At 33.0% G+C, this 15,970-nt stretch overlaps 4 protein-coding genes across 4 annotated transcripts in view; 1 reads left to right on the top strand and 3 right to left on the bottom strand.

Moving 5' to 3' along the window:
* The window catches only part of LOC111829453 (glycine-rich protein 23), a 1,066-nt gene extending 602 nt beyond the window's left edge, over window positions 1-464 (bottom strand). Inside the window, exons 1-2 of the mRNA XM_023778538.1 lie at window positions 359-464; window positions 49-279 (exon numbers count right to left, since the gene is read on the bottom strand). Coding sequence (XP_023634306.1) covers window positions 49-279; window positions 359-464 — 337 coding nt within the window. The remainder of the gene's footprint in view (window positions 1-48; window positions 280-358) is intronic.
* A 2,524-nt stretch (window positions 465-2,988) lies between these two features.
* LOC17879286 (protein IQ-DOMAIN 1) lies at window positions 2,989-4,983 on the top strand. The gene is made up of 5 exons (XM_023779069.1): window positions 2,989-3,069; window positions 3,159-3,908; window positions 3,987-4,100; window positions 4,186-4,557; window positions 4,634-4,983. Exons 1-5 carry the CDS (start codon window positions 2,995-2,997, stop codon window positions 4,706-4,708), a joined length of 1,386 nt encoding a protein of 461 aa, XP_023634837.1. The 5' UTR covers window positions 2,989-2,994; the 3' UTR covers window positions 4,709-4,983.
* Window positions 4,905-5,876, bottom strand: LOC17880026 (eukaryotic translation initiation factor 1A). The gene is made up of 2 exons (XM_023779070.1): window positions 5,766-5,876; window positions 4,905-5,464 (listed from the first exon to the last, which is right to left on the bottom strand). The coding sequence occupies exon 2, from the start codon at window positions 5,457-5,459 to the stop codon at window positions 5,022-5,024; it is 438 nt and encodes a 145-aa protein (XP_023634838.1). The 5' UTR covers window positions 5,460-5,464; window positions 5,766-5,876; the 3' UTR covers window positions 4,905-5,021.
* Window positions 5,877-9,918: 4,042 nt separating this feature from the next.
* On the bottom strand, window positions 9,919-13,573 carry LOC17879700. Its single transcript, XM_006283272.2, has 11 exons — window positions 13,454-13,573; window positions 13,042-13,337; window positions 12,450-12,656; window positions 12,121-12,201; window positions 11,947-12,033; window positions 11,768-11,863; window positions 11,610-11,663; window positions 10,697-11,520; window positions 10,553-10,601; window positions 10,419-10,458; window positions 9,919-10,334 (listed from the first exon to the last, which is right to left on the bottom strand). The coding sequence occupies exons 2-11, from the start codon at window positions 13,321-13,323 to the stop codon at window positions 10,174-10,176; spliced, it is 1,881 nt and encodes a 626-aa protein (XP_006283334.1). The 5' UTR covers window positions 13,324-13,337; window positions 13,454-13,573; the 3' UTR covers window positions 9,919-10,173.
* Between the last annotated feature and the right edge of the window lie 2,397 nt (window positions 13,574-15,970).

Consider the following 15,970-nt stretch of genomic DNA (forward strand, 5'->3'; position numbering starts at 1 on the left):
TGGCTTTGAGATTATCATTTACTTCTTCGGTTTCCACCTCAGCACCACCTCCTCCTCGGCCACCGCCTCCCTTCCATCCTCGGCCGCCGCCTCCTTTCCATCCTCTGCCACCGCCTCCCTTCCATCCTCGGCCACCTCCTCCCTTCCAGCTTTGATCAACTTCATAATTTTTATCTTCTTCTTTCTCAAGTGTGGCCTCGACCCCAACGTCTCCTTTGTTGACACTATCTTTAGCGTCGCTTTTGCCTTCTCCGGTTGGTATCTCTACTTCCTTTGCACCTGTTTCAAACCTCCTCCAACGTAAGAAGTCTATCAAACTTATAAAACATATAGAAAATATAGAATACTAATCAAACACCTTCTTTCTTGTCATCCACGGAAGTCTCTGCTGCTACAGCTACTACAACAGCCGCTAACAACAGAAACCATACGATAAACGTCTTCGTATTCATGTTTACTACCATGCAATATTGAGTTTACAAGTCTGCTCATATGAAAAAAATATGCTACATGCACCTATTGCTATTTATAGATGCAAAGGTTTACGTAAGGAACAAGCTATTAAATTTTTAGATACATGTCACGCTCGATTCAGACAAAAAGAATGCCAAGCGGTGGAGCTGTTGAGGATCACATCATCATATCAACACCTCGTACATGGTTGGCACGTGAAGATTTTGTCTTCGGTCTCTCTTCAATGTCTATGAAAGTAACACGTACCAATTCAGACTGCCACGTACGAGGTTCTTGACATGAAAGTGTTGTAGTCTGACAACTGGCTTCTCTCTAGCTATAGTTACTTAAGGTTAGTAGTGCCTTCCTTAGATTAGATTTGTTCTTTTCAAGACCACGAACTAGTACATAGCGAGCTTTCCGGACTTGCGATAAATCCACAATTGAGCAACTCTTCAACGAACCATGCCCGACAGCCCGAGCCATTTGATTTCAAGAACAACCATAAGTGTTGAACAAAAAAAGAAAAAGAACCATCATATATAAAACTATCCATCGCAAAAAATAAGTATGTTGAAGGATTAGACCGACAAAACTGTTTAAACCATCCTTATTGGGGGTATCTTACACCAGTATTTTCTTTAAAATACTTTTAAAAAAAAAATATTGATATAAGATATCCGTAATAAGGATGTCTTCATGACTTCAAAAATCGCATGAATTGATTCACTATGGTCCAGGTCCGGTCCTTGACACATTTTTAAAAAACTAATGTATTCAGCTTCCAAAAAAGTTGACATTTTTGATATGAAAATTAGACCCCAAAATTTTTATTTGTATTGAAAATTGAACTCCATTTTTAACAAAGTTTAAGATTTGATTCATGTTTAAATTTTATCTTTTTCTAATGTAAAAATAGATCCTATTTTCTAAAACTTTTAAATTTGGTTTTAACTTTTAAATTTTATTTATAAAACTAATTAAAAAAAATTGTATTGGACCTCGTAATTGACTGGCCGGCACCGCCATGGTCACATGTTTCGTGACCGTGGCCAGGCCTGATGTGAGCGATGTCTCCCACCAATACCGGCCACGAGCCATATTCTCATTGTATCCTGATCACTATGGGGGGTTTTCAGGTTTGGCCCGGTGCCAAAATTCATTACCATGGATCGGTAGCGGCTACTAATAAAATGTAGTAGTGAGTTAATCATTAATCTGTCGGTGAAACATATGGAAAAGTCAGTGTCTTATCTTTTGCTACTACTGGCCCCAGCCTAAAATTAGTAGCTAGTGAAAACTATTAGCTAGTCACTAATAAAGTAATTAAAAAAATTGATATAGCAGCAAACAAAAAAGGAATTTGCATTGATCGTTTTGCTAAAAACTTGTATAAATGAAACTGTTATACATAGTTACAATGTAAATCTATTGAAATTATTAAATGAAATATTAGCCATTATTTGGTTTATGCTCTTTGCAAATATCAGCAGGATGATTACTTGATCTTAGAATCTATGCCAATTGCGGATAGCTCTTGACTGCGACTTATCAATTTCACATTTTTAAATCGATCTTATATTGTTATTTTGAAAAAAAAAAATCACTGATCTTAAATTCGAGTAATTCTCTTTTTTTTTTCTTAGTTCTTTCTTCAATGGTACTGATCTACACGTATTTTCATTGATCGCTTTGCTAAAAATTTATATTAATGAAACTGTTAAACATAGTTACAATGTAAAGCTATTGAAATTATAAAATGAAGTATTAGCCATTGTTTGGTATATGCTCTTTGCTAAAATATCAGCATGGTGATTATTTGATCTTAGAATTTGCGGATAGCTCTTAATTGCGATCTATTTCACATCTTTAAATCGATCTTATATTGTTATCTCGGAAAAAAAAATTCATTGATCTTAAATTCGGGTAATTCTTTTCTTTTTTTTCTTAATTCTTTCTTCAATTGTGCTGATCTACACATATTTTCATGGTTCCTACAACATCATCATATAGTCACAAAACCAATTAAACTATACCAAAAATATATGTACATATACTTGTTTCCATTTGAAGTGAAATTAAGCAAAACCATTAAAAAAAATGTTCAGCAGCAATGTCGGGAGAGGAAAAAAGAAAAGAAAAGTGAATGGAGTGAAATTGCCGTTTGCATAAGTAAAGAACCAATCCGATGCTTTCCATGTGCATACCAAAGCATATCCTTACTACTCTTTTTAAAGTAATCAAAGTCGAGACCACAAAAACTCACGATTACACTTTAAAAATCAAAAAAAAAAAAAAAACAATTTATCTCATATTTTACAGATCACAATCATCACTAATTGCACTATACGCTATGCTTTGAATCACCTTTTTTACATGTACTCTTCTTTTGTACATAGACTCTCTCATGTGCTTGTGATTCTAAAATAATGCAACCTTATGCTTTCTCTCAGGCTTTTATATAATCAAAATCTCACATGTGGTGTTGTTGTTGTTCTTGTCCTCCACATTACTCAGTTCCTAAAACATAAGAGAGAAACAATGGGAGGACTTGTGAGAAGCATTTTCTTTAGAAACAAATCATTTGGTGCTCATGACTACAACAACAATCTAAGTGTAAGTGATCATCAAAGACCCATCACTACTCTGGTTTTTATGTGTTTATGACAGTTTTTATTCAATGGTTTGTGTGATGTTTTTTTCAGGCAAGAAGCAATCATCTAGGAGAGAAGAAAAGATGGAGCTCGGTTAGATCGTACCTTTGCGGAGATGAGTTCAACTCTGTTCTCGCTGTTGATGATTCAGGATCGATGAAAGATTCTGATGCTCTTATTACAACAATGTCTCAGCGGCTGAGTTCAGATTGCGGTATGCCTTTTGGTTCGGTTATCGCGATTGAAGATTCAGCTTCTGTGAAACATTTGGAGGATGATGATTTCGTCTCTGTTAAGAGCTCTGAGGCAACAGTGACTCAGCCTTTTGAGGAGGAGAAATCAAAAGTACTGAGCCATTATGTTAAAGAAGAAGATGTTGATAACCAAAGTGAAGCAACAGAGACGCACATACCTAAGAAGCATCAGACTACTCCAATCTCCAAGTTGTTCCTCGAAGAAGACGCTGCAGTCATAATTCAGTCAGCATTCAGGAGCTACATGGTTTGTTTTCCTCTTCAGTCTTGTTTTTTTTTGTTTTTTCTTCGTCTGTTATGTTCCACTTCAATGATTCATAGGATATGTTGTGTTCAGGCAATACGTCGTAGCAAAGCAGAAGAAGAAGTGACATTTGCTAAGGAGGATAGCTTCTCAGGAGAGGAATCTCAAGGCAAGGTATCCATGGGGACATCACTAGAAGCTCAGACATGTAATTCTGTGAAAGCACCATTATTCACGAGTAAACGAGTATCTGCAAATCGATCAATACTACACAATAACAAAGCTCAGGTTCTGAGGATAAAGGTACGTAAAACAACCATGTCCAATAAAGGGGAATTCAAAGATTTAGTGTAGAGTAACATAACATGCGTCACATAACAGGAAGACTGGGATGATAGTACAGTGAGCAGCACAATATCGAAATCGAGGATTCAAAGCAGGATAGAAGCAATGACAAAACGGGAGAGAGCACTTGCATATGCATTTTCACAGCAGGTTAACACTTGTTCTCTGAATTGAATCTTAAAAGATCTATCTAAATAACCTCATATTCTCTAAACTGTGAAACGTTTGTTTAAAGCTAAGAATTTGCTCAAAGAAGAAGCAAATGGATCGAAGCGATGAAGATGATTCCAACATTGGTTGGAGTTGGCTAGAACGCTGGATGGCAACCCGTGTACCAGACAGCATTCAAGTTGAACCCAGAACAACAAACATTCAGACAGAAGTTGCGACAAGAAACCAAAGATTGGTAATAAAGAATAGATCCTTTGGTATATCTGGAGAGTTGGAGAGCTGTGCTTCCAACGATATACCTCTCCAATTTGAAAGCATATCAGAGACACAAGAAGAGGAAACTAAAGATTTCCAAACCAAAAAGAGCAGTCCTAAAGCGAGCATATCTAAGCGCAAATCTATTCCAAGCTACAAAAGCCCGAGAAGGCATAACAGGGTAAAGAAAAAAACCACACAATGCATAGAAGTTTCATCTCACCAGCCACATTAAGAGTTTTGCTTTTCTTTTGCAGCTTCAGGCAACCAAAAGTGATCTGCAACAACAGACAAAGAAGGCTAAGAAGGCCAAGACCACAACCTCAAGCTGAAAAATGAGAGAAGAAACCTCACAAAAGCTACTTAGCAGCAGCACCTGAGATAATCACATGACCTGTAAATCTTTGCATTGAAAGAACTGTGTTTCACAATAGTTTGTTCTTTCGAACAAATCGAATCTGATAACAAGTTTCTGTAGAATTATTTGGGGAATCAACCAGTAAGGGATAAGAAACTGGAAAGCCGAGAAATACATAACAGATAGTATTTTAAAGAGTAATGTAATCACCAAATCTTCAGTTTCTAAGAAGATATGTGTCTCAAATTTGATAATACAAGCTGGAACAGAGCCAACCACAAACAAACTTAGATTCTATCAATATCCTCGTCTTCAAACTCAATGTAATCATCACCCCCATTATCTTCATCCTCATCGAGATCACCAACAATACCCTCATTAAGACGAGTATTCTCCGGAAGCTCACCATACGCCTTGAGAAGCCTTGCCTCATCAGACATATACTTAAGAATAACATCAGCTTTGTCATCTTGGTAATCCCTCAAACCAACAAGTATGATATCACCAGCTGCAATCCAAACCTTCTTGTGCATCTTACCGCGGATATGGCAAAGACGCTTAACACCGTCGATACACATAACATCGCATCGACCATTACCAAGCATACGAAGAACTTGTGCGTATTCTTGCCCATCTTCTTTAAAGATAAGCTCACGTTTCTCGTCATCAGCTTCGTTCTTTCCTCTCTTCCTGTTCTTTCCTCCCTTTCCCTTGTTCTTCGGCATCGTCTCTGCATCATCATCAAAAATTCACAAACGTTACAGCTCCGATTCCGTAAATCTCAATACCAATTACAGAATCAGAATCTGAAAACGAATTGATTCGTCGCGTGAATGTTGAAAAAGATTAGATTCGTTTTCGATTGCAAACAAAATTCAACCGGATAAATCTCCGATCAAACAATTCTGGTAACGATCAACGATACAAAGACCACACAAGAAACCCTAATTTTAGAGTTGAGATAGCAAAATCATGCCGGCGGCGTAAGAGACGATGAATCGGAGAATCAAAAGGGAGAAAAGAGAGCTTACCTCAGTAATGGATTGATCAAAGCAACAAAGACGATCTCTGATTTTTTTATTTTTTTTTACAAATCGCTCTCTCGTAGCTCTGCGTGGTGTTGCTGAAGCTTTTGTCGTGGACGCAGAGACGTGTTTTATAAAATTGTATTAGCTATTTTGTAAACACCCTCGGTTTTAGGTTTTATTACCAAGTCATGCCATTCACCTTTTCTTAACTCACAATTAAAAAAAACCTCTATGTAATTAACAAATATTATAATTTTCTAAATAAACAAGATTTAAAAAATATTATAATTTTTATAATTCCTAAAAGATGATTTTTCTAGAAAATAAATTTGTTTTGAAAGATATGTAATTGTGTTTTATGTTATTAATCAGGTTCGGACCTGCTCTACAGAACGAGAGAAATAATTATTTATATATAATTTTTAATGGATAAAATATGTTATATTTTAATTTTACTGTAGCGCAGTCGATTACAATTTTGATACAATAAAAAAACGGTAAAAAATTAACAAGCCAAAAGAATATTTGTCGATAAATTATTCAATTTGACCATTTTTAGTAGAAATAGGAATATACGTAAAAATTACATATTTACAATATATTTTTTGGAAGGACCAACCAGTAACAAAACTCATGTCGTAAAAAACTTTATGCATAACTTGAATTTTTACCATTATAATTGTGATTTTAACAAACTACCCGTGAACTATCTAAAATTGACGTAGTTTAATATATAATATATTTTATCAATAAAATTTATGTCTCCAAAATTACACCTATGTCTCAAAAATATATTTTAATATCTAAATTTTTTTATATATTTGAACCATTTAATTATAATATTTTGAGATTTTTTAAAATTTTAAATATGCTCATGTACAATGGTTTTAATATTAGTCATACTTATAATAATTTTAAATCATTGTCCAAAATATTTAACAGAGTGTAGTTGAGAATTATATGTCCGTTTTGAAAAATTCAAATTGCAACATATACAAAAAAAGTTAATTTTTTAAAACATTTTTATTATATAGTATAATATCATAAAGTACAAATAAGATCAAATAAAAGTGAAAGACAAAAAATATATATTTTTAAATATATTATATTAAATTAGTTAGAGAAATATTAGGAAATTCTAAAATTAGTTATGGAAATGACATAATCCTAAAATTAGATATGGAAAGTATCCGATGTATGTATCCAAACCCAATTTAATATCCAATTGTTAAAATCGGGTTAATTTTTTTAATTTTGATCCGACCCATATTCTATTTTGTATTTCTCATTTACTAATATAGAGATGCAATTTTAGTTACGATTTACAAATTTCAAAGTAAATAACTAAATATTATTGGTTTAGAATTCAAAAAAACTGTGAATCACACAAAATAATACAAAACCGTCTCCATCAACCCTTTAGATCACTACAAGCCTCTTTGTCTAACTGACGCCGCTTGAAACCGTTCAAATTAATCTCTCTTTGAGAATTTGTAGAAGGAACTGTTTTGTCCATTAGGTTTTTCTTCTCTTTCTCAGCCCTCTCTGCTGCTACTCGTTGTCTAACAATGTAAATATTGTGTATACCAACATCCTGCGCATCATCAAGGAAGGCATGCTGGTTATGGTTAGTGGTAGATCTATTCGCAATCTGCGCATCATTAGGGAGAGTAAAGAGGTAGCACACATCTAAGATGTAAATATCATCCATTGCAATCTCGAGAGCAAAGAGGTGGCACATGTCTTGTATAGTCTGGTCCAAGTCATAAGTATCACCGAAAATAATGTGGTTATGGTTAGTACTTGATCCATTCGCAACCTGCGCACAAAGATAAATATTTAAAATACTAGTATCAAAGAGACAATATATGGGTATGTTTACGGCCACCTTGAGAGTTGAGATTATCGAGCAACATAATGTAACTAATGAATTATGATTTATGTAATAATATAATATTATATCATATATGAGTATAAATATATATATATATATATATATATATATATATATATATATATATATATGTTTAATAGACAACTAAGAGTGTATCCCGCTACTTAGAGAGGTTGGTAGGGAATTTTTGTAAGATGGTAAGGAATTTTTTTGTACTGAATTTACTAATCATTTTCAGGTCAAACATGATTAATTATAAAATCATTTTTAAGTCAAACATGATTAATTATGAAGTTTTACCAATGATGTTTGAAAGATAAAATAACTACATTTTAATCAGATATATTGATAGCTAAATCAATTTATTATTTTACACATTTCTCATGAATTATATATTTCTAAAAATCAAAGTGTAACTGTTGTGATACTTGAGGGAAAAATAGCATTTTCATACCTTTTACAAAAAAAACCATGCTAATTATTTAGTTAACATGCACGATTTTGATTACTAATAATCTCTATCGGGAGGAAAGGGAAGAGACTCACCCATTTGAGGACTAAATGATAACAATTTCTTAAAATTTCTTAAATATGTATAGGTTGGAACATCTATCTTAACATTTTTGAAGTACATTTTGTACTAAAATCTATTTTGGGCTATAATCTTTTATTTTGTAATATTTGCATAATCAAACCCTTGTCATTTGAATAAATAACAAAACTTAAAAGTAAATTTTGTAATTAAATCACAAGCAAATCGCGAAAAATTAGAAATAAATATTATTACATCAAAAACATTTCCCCAAAATCTCTCTCTAATAACTCAGATCTCTCTCCAATATATTTATATAATCTTATTTGTTTTCAATTTATATTATTACATAAAATATATTTATAATAAAAATAAATTTTTTTCGCATATTTTGCAATTTAAAATATTGAGAACGGACGTATATAACTCAATTGAAAAAGGGAAAAATATATGTACAACGTCAACATAAGGTAGAAAATTTTATATAAGAGTTCAAACCCATTATATTTAGGACTAATATGTTCTTAACTATAAATGAACATGAAGTTTGATTTCTCAGGCATCCAAATTAAAAATTTAATTCAGTTTAATCGGGTTCTATATTTAAGAAAAAAAAAATTTCAAAATATTACAAATATTGTTTTTTTTTTTAAGTTTAAAATATTAGAGAAATTCTTACTTATGCTCTAATATTATAATATTTAATTTAAGATTTATAGAATATTTAAAATAATTAAATATTTAAACTCTATAAAAATTTAAAGTATCATTAATATTTTAACTCTAATTTTTTTTAAAAAATATTTTAATATTGTACATAAATATAATTGAACGGGTTTGAGTTATATAAATATAACTATATTTTTTACAGGTTGTCTATAATAAAATATTTTTACGGTTTACGTTAAAATATATTTTTTTATTTACAACAAAATTGTTTGGGTTGACCACATATATGTGTGAATCTACTTATAATACAAATTCATAAAATTATATAAAATTAATTGAAATAAAACTAGACTATATAAACCAACTACAAAAATGTCTAACCAAACAAATAAGTATATAGTCAGAAGATGCTGTTGTCTTGAAGGACCCGAATGAAACAAATAAGTATATAGTCAGAAGATTGGCAGCTATAGAAGGATCTGAAATGGTTTCAAGTGATGAGAAAGACAAGCTTTTTGTTCTTGAAAAGGATAGTGTGAAAAGGATAGTGCTGGGTTGTAGCTGAGAACCAAGAGATGAAATCTAAGGAAGCATATGATAGTCGAACATTTGGTCCGATTTCAATGGCGGACATAGTAGGAAGAGCTATATATTGTCTGAGGACAGCTGTGGATCATGGTCCAGTAAGTAACAGTGAATTAGCCATGGAAGAGGATTCTCCAATCCTGGCGGTAGAACTTGATGTTGATGAAATGGCAAAAGACCACAAGGCGTAATAACAAGGATCATCTTGCACACATTTCACTGTCTCTTTGTTTCAGTTCTAAACTCCAATTTAGATGTGTCATTGGGTTGGGAGATGCCTGTGCCAAATGTAGGCCCGTTGGTTCTAAGCTTAATACGATACGGATACTGTTGAGTGTTGAGGAAAAGGTTCCATCATGGTGGCTTCATCTTCTATGAACGACCATTTCTTTAAAGTTTGAAGAATCCAAAACATGGTTTTAAACCGAGCTGAACAAGACTGTACCGATTAATAAATAATATGAAATTGATTTCGGTTTGGAAGCAAAAAAAAAACAAATATATTAATTTATGGATCTGTGTTATACCACGGGGTTAATCCTAGTTTACATACAAAAAGAGTTGCCCTTTAACAACCTTCCCACAGGACAAGCTGTTACCAATTTATCGGTAAGGAGTCCCATGGAACATGTTGTTATAATGCTGCACCAACAATGGATGGCCTCAAAAAGAAGCAACTCAGTCTCAAATCATACTTTTATGGTACAGTTTACAGAGAAAATGTGGTATTATTAGCTGGAACCTGTGGAGTGGGATTCTTCGATCATCGACTTGGCAATCCACAAGAGCCCTGGGTCATTTCGTTTCAGTACCAAATATGGTTCTTGTGCTCCTGCGCCTTCCGATAACATCTCTTCGACAAAGCCAACGACGGAAAGGATCTCAACCGCAGCTGCAAAACATCCCAACCATGTACTGTTTAACACAGATATATATCATACACAAACTTTTTATGAGAAGAAGGAAAAAGTAATACCTGCAAAGTTGAGAATGTTGCGCTTAATTGCAGGATTACCCTGAAACGCCGCTCAAGTAGTTAAACAGATCAGAGAGACGATAAAAAAACTCAATGGAACTTAATATTATATCGGCGGCTTAAGGAGTCATCACCTTACGCAGCCTTTTGAATTTCATTTCACTTGGTTGTTCAATGATGTTCCTTGACCACAAAAAAAAAGTTGAATCTTCAGTCACATAACAATAGACTTACATCTGCAGATACGCTTGTAAGTTTTCTAAAGCTTAAAAAGGTACCTCACTATTTTGAGAAGCATTTGCAGCACATTGGTTGCTTGACCCGGGCTAACTTCAGTTTCCAAGGAATTTATAGCTTTCTTGAGACGGTTAGAGATGATGATAACAGAGTCTTGGATCCTCTGAATCTCTTGATCATCTGGATCAGGCTCATCAACCTCCATGATCGTTTCCCTCTCTGTGACCACCGGGTTATCGTCTGGATACGGCTCTGCAATATTTGGATCAGGTGTAGCCTGGATATCTTCATCTCCATTCCCACCCAACATTACAGTGTCATTTGATGTTTTCATATTTTCAGCTTCCTCTATACTTGTTCGTGTTTCTAAGTCATCCGGATCAGGTTCATAATCTTCAGTAATCTGGGCAAGATCACTTGCCAATTCATTTGATCCCGAGTGATGATCAGGTGCAGATGCATCTCTAGGATTTGATGGGATCCATGAGTGAACTTGTTCAGTTTTGGTTGCATCATCTTCAGTGGTATCATCAGGATCAGGCTCCAACTTACTCATAGAATCACATTGAGCTTTAGGGAGAGATGGCTGTTTATTCTCATCACGAACATCAACCAAGTCATCAGGATCAGGTTCTTCGCTGATTTTTGAAACACTTGTGTGGGAGAGACGGCGATAAGCAGCAGCAACAGAAGATTCACGAGCATTTCCAAGATTATCGGACTGGTTTCCACCAAGCCTCTGCGAAAAATTTTCATTTTCATCGAAGAAGAAGTCTTCCTCATCATCGTCATTGATAAATTTTGATCCATTCAAAGTGTGACCCCTTGATTTGGTCCAATCTAAGCTTTCAGCTTCTTTGTTCAACTGTCACACAAACACTCATCCGTAAAATCTCCACGAAAAATTAATTTTAAAATAACAGAAACATATACCATCACTGTTATATATATTACCTGTCTATCAAGAGCATAAAAGTTTTCATCATGATCCGTGTATACCATGTGAGCCTGACAATTTGATTCAAAGATTATAAGCTCTCAAGTTCAAACTCGTGCAGAAATATTTGTAGCGTTTGGTGATAAGAATTCAAGTTGCAGAGCAATGAACTTACAAGCTCATGCAATAGAGTCTTTTTTATGCTCTGATACTTTCTGAATCCCTTGAGATCATCAGTCCGAAGGCGTAGAGAAATCTCCTCTCCTTGATTCTACATCAGCCACAAGATTTGTAAAAATCAAAACCAGAACAGACAAGAAGTGATTTTTTCCCTGATAAACAAAACATGCGTACCTTGTTAAATCCTAGAAGGCATCGCGGACTAACACCAACATAACCAACTGGGGCAAGTTCAGTCATAATCCCTACTCGCCAACGATGCTACAAATATATAAAACAAGACTCAATTGGTACATTATCGATATGCTAACGGTTGCAATGACAAGTTTCTCATAATTTAGATATAACCTTGTTCATAATAGCGATAATACCAGGGTCTGCTGCAAGCATGTGCATTCTCTTTAAAGCAGCAGAAGCTGGAGGGTTTAACTGCAGGAACAAATATCAGATGTCACTCTATATAGAATCAGAGAACTCTAATTCCTCAAACGGTAAAATCAACAGGAAACAAACAAGTTCATCGAATTCATACTGCAAATATGTCAAAAAAGAGACATAATAGCTACAAAAGTCTACGTATGACTTAATCTACCTTCAGCTAATTCAAACAGAGAAAAACAAAGGCAACGTTGATGTTTGAATACCAAAATGTGAGCATACATGTTAGATGTACTTACCTCTATACCCGGGAGCTGAAGAGTCCTGAAATCACAAAAGATGTAAGTCCCTTGCGGGAGCGTGATTGAACTGCTCGAAACATACTTCTTTTGCCTAAGCCTTCTCTCTTCTTCTTCAAAGCCAAGTATCCTCATGTCAGGCATTGTCTCTTTTCGAACTCCTTCGATCTCTTCTTCAGTTAAACCCATCATTCTTATAGTCTTATCCTAAAAAAAACAACAAGAAAGCACCAAGGAGAACTATTTCAAAAACAACTTTTGGATACTTCATACAGAGAGATCCAAGAAACCAAACACAATCTTGACAAGCTGTCTCGACTATAACAACAACACTAAACTATTCAGACATCTCCAACTCTAACTACTCAAATCATGTTTTAACCAAAAAGCAAAGACTAACTAACCTCAACAATGTTTGATTCACCAAGAAGAACCATTAAAAACTAACATCTTTTTTTGGATACTTCATACAGAGAGATCCAAGAAACCAAACACAATCTTGACAAGCTGTCTCGACTATAACAACAACACTAAACTAATCAAACATCTCTAACTACTCAAATCATGTGTTAACCAAAAGCAAAAGACTAACCTCAACAATGTTTGATTCCTGTAAACTCAAGCTCGAGTGTTCATCAGAAAAGGGTAACATCAAAATCGAACCTTTTTCATGTAACTTTGGAACAATCAAACGAAGCGACTCAGCAGTAACACCTGTTAGCTTTCTCAATTCAAAACCTAAATCTTTGAGAGAAGCTTCAGAATCGATTTGAACAGAGTAATTGTTTCCTTTCCAAAAAAGAGAAACTTTTACTGTTTTTCCAGAATCTTCCATACGATGAGACAAGTCTAAGCTACTATCACCAACCGCCATGGATTTAAAGGAATCTGAAGATCATTAAAAAAAATTGGATCAAATCAAATTATACAATTTTGAGAATTTTGCAAAATTTCACATACGAATTGAGATATATTATTACCCAAGACAATTATAATTGACTTACGATTACGAATTACGATGATTGAGCGAGTATGATGGGAGGTTTGTGTTGAACGCGTATTGAGACAGAACGCAAAAGATTAGAACTTTGTAAGAACTTTTTTTTGTCTTGTTGATGAAGAAAAAATGAAGGAGAGAGACACTGTGAGAGAAAGAGGCTTTGATGATGATACGTATGCACATACGATAGATGGCTTAATCGGTATTTGTTCGGGTTTCCGGTTTTTGGGTTTAGAAATATAGAATACGTTTCGATATTTTTATACCTCGGGTTTGTCGGGTTTTTGGGTTTTTGGGTTCGAGTTTTGGGTTTTTGGGTTCGAGGATTACCTGAAATCTCCGTAACTCAAAATATGAGTATCCAAAACCTCTAGTATTTTTTTATATTAATTTACTAAAAAAAAAGTTTAATACTATAAAAAGGGTGAATTTCAAAAATACCCCTTTTTCAATACCACTTTTTAAAAATACCCCTCTTTCTAATTTTATCAAAAAGTCACTATAAAATTTGAAATTTATCAAAAAAATATATATAAACTTATATTTATAGACACAAATTATCTTTACATGTGTGTAAATTTATATATATATTTCATAAGTACCATATAAAATACCTTTTAAAAATCATATAAAAAGCTTATAAAAACTTTGTAAACCTTTTAAAAACCTTATAAAAACCATATAAATACCGTTTAGAACCTTTTAAAACCATCTAAATATTTGGATTTAGTCTCCGAGTAGTAATAATGATTTTGATGTACCTTATCAACCATATAAAAGTTTATAATTTTTCATATTTGAAAAGGGGTATTTTTGAAAATGGATAGAAAAGAGGGGTATTTAAAAAAAATGGTACACTAAAAGGGGCATTTCTCAAAAATTCTCATAAAAAAATCTAAAATATACAAAAAATCTGAATTTTTGGACATTTAGATTACTACAAATATAAAATTTATTAATAAATATTACTATCTAAAACCTCTATAAATTAATACTCGATAAATTAATAATTTCTATAAATTAATAAATTTTTCCGGTCCCAAGTTAAGACCATTGTAATTTTAGACACATTTCGATACAGTAATAAGATAATAATTTTTTTTGAAAATTCTTTGTAAATATATGGGTCTCATCAATATTATAAATTAATAATTAGATAAAATTTTCAAAATATATGTATATAGAATAATTAGTTTTTGTTAGAGTTTATTTCTTTTACTATATAAAAAATTGTTAGCATTCTTTTTCAAGACATAATAATTATTATTTTTTCGTAATTGATTATTTAAAATACTAAATATCATGATTAAATCTTATTTTTAATATTTATTTCGAAAAAAAAATCAAATTAGGAAAATCAATTATTAATTTATAGATAAATTAAAACCTTACAAATTAATAGATTTTCATTGTAATCTTTCACTGTAAATATATGAAAATAAGATACTATTGATTTTTTCAATTATATTACGGATTTTAATTTGGTTAATGGAAGAAATTATCAGATTATTTGTTTGTTGAGATTCTAAGTCAAATTATTAAACAACCTCGTTTTAACTAGAAAAGGCAAAATTTAAATATGAGATTTCAATTTTTTATCTTTTGGATAAATTCATGAATACGTCAATTAATGATGATAGCATAAAGGATAATGTCTTTGTTACGAAGGCGAAAGATGGTCAATGTACCAGAGAATTCAGGAGAAACGATATCTTTTTTTTTTTTCCAACAATAATATAGAATTAGCTCAAGTGAGCCAATTAGGAGGACAGTTGTTTACAAACTTAATGAGATGCGGAGAGGAACGAGCTTGTCGTGCCAGGTAGTCCGCTTTTACATTTAGATTTCGTGAAATAAGAGATAAAGAAGAAGTTGAGAATTCTTCCCTATCCATCTCGATATCGTCCAGGTAAACAGAAAATGCTGGCCATTCTGAAGGGGAAGACACCATCTTCACCAGGTCTGAACAGTCGGTAAGAAACATCACATCGCGGAAGTTGTGACCAATCATGCAACGCATTGCCCAGATTAGAGCTTCGACTTCAGCATGTAGTGGAGATAGACTTCGGCGCAGATTCGAGGCCCCCATCCAGGTCGAAGAGTCCTGAGGCTGCTGACAGAACCATCCTAGGCCTGCAAACGTATCCGACGCCTTCCATGATCCATCATAAAACTGATTTTTAAGGAAAATCTAAAATAAACATGATGAGAGAGTAACCTAATTACATAGAAATAATTTTTAATTTGAGGATTTAAATTAAATGATATAAACATGTATATTTTTGGCTTAATTATGTTTATCATGATTGTGTAATATATCGATGGATTGTCCGATAGAAAAAAAGGTTTGAATATTATTTTTTAGTTTTATCTTTTTATCAAAAAGATGTTGTCTAGTGTAGTTTAACAAATAATCATATATATAAAAGTAAGATTTCACTCTCTCCTTATTGGTGGAAAAACATTTAAACTTTTATTTATATATATATATATATATATATATATTAATTAATTAGTTTAT

This window comes from Capsella rubella, unplaced genomic scaffold (assembly GCF_000375325.1).
Source record: "Capsella rubella cultivar Monte Gargano unplaced genomic scaffold, Caprub1_0 scaffold_7, whole genome shotgun sequence".
Lineage (NCBI taxonomy): Eukaryota > Viridiplantae > Streptophyta > Magnoliopsida > Brassicales > Brassicaceae > Capsella > Capsella rubella.

Excerpts from the sequence above, each read along its gene's own strand:
- LOC17879286 (XM_023779069.1), top strand. The coding sequence starts at position 2,995 with ATGGGAGGACTTGTGAGAAGCATTTTCTTTAGAAACAAATCATTTGGT. Across the intron at positions 3,909-3,986 it reads CTCAGGTTCTGAGGATAAAG|GAAGACTGGGATGATAGTAC; the intron begins GTACGTAAAACA and ends GTCACATAACAG. Across the intron at positions 4,101-4,185 it reads CATATGCATTTTCACAGCAG|CTAAGAATTTGCTCAAAGAA; the intron begins GTTAACACTTGT and ends GTTTGTTTAAAG.
- LOC17880026 (XM_023779070.1), bottom strand. The coding sequence starts at position 5,459 with ATGCCGAAGAACAAGGGAAAGGGAGGAAAGAACAGGAAGAGAGGAAAG.
- LOC17879700 (XM_006283272.2), bottom strand. The coding sequence starts at position 13,323 with ATGGCGGTTGGTGATAGTAGCTTAGACTTGTCTCATCGTATGGAAGAT. Across the intron at positions 12,657-13,041 it reads AGGAATCAAACATTGTTGAG|GATAAGACTATAAGAATGAT; the intron begins GTTAGTCTTTTG and ends TGTTTTTTTTAG. Across the intron at positions 12,202-12,449 it reads TTCAGCTCCCGGGTATAGAG|TTAAACCCTCCAGCTTCTGC; the intron begins GTAAGTACATCT and ends TTGTTCCTGCAG.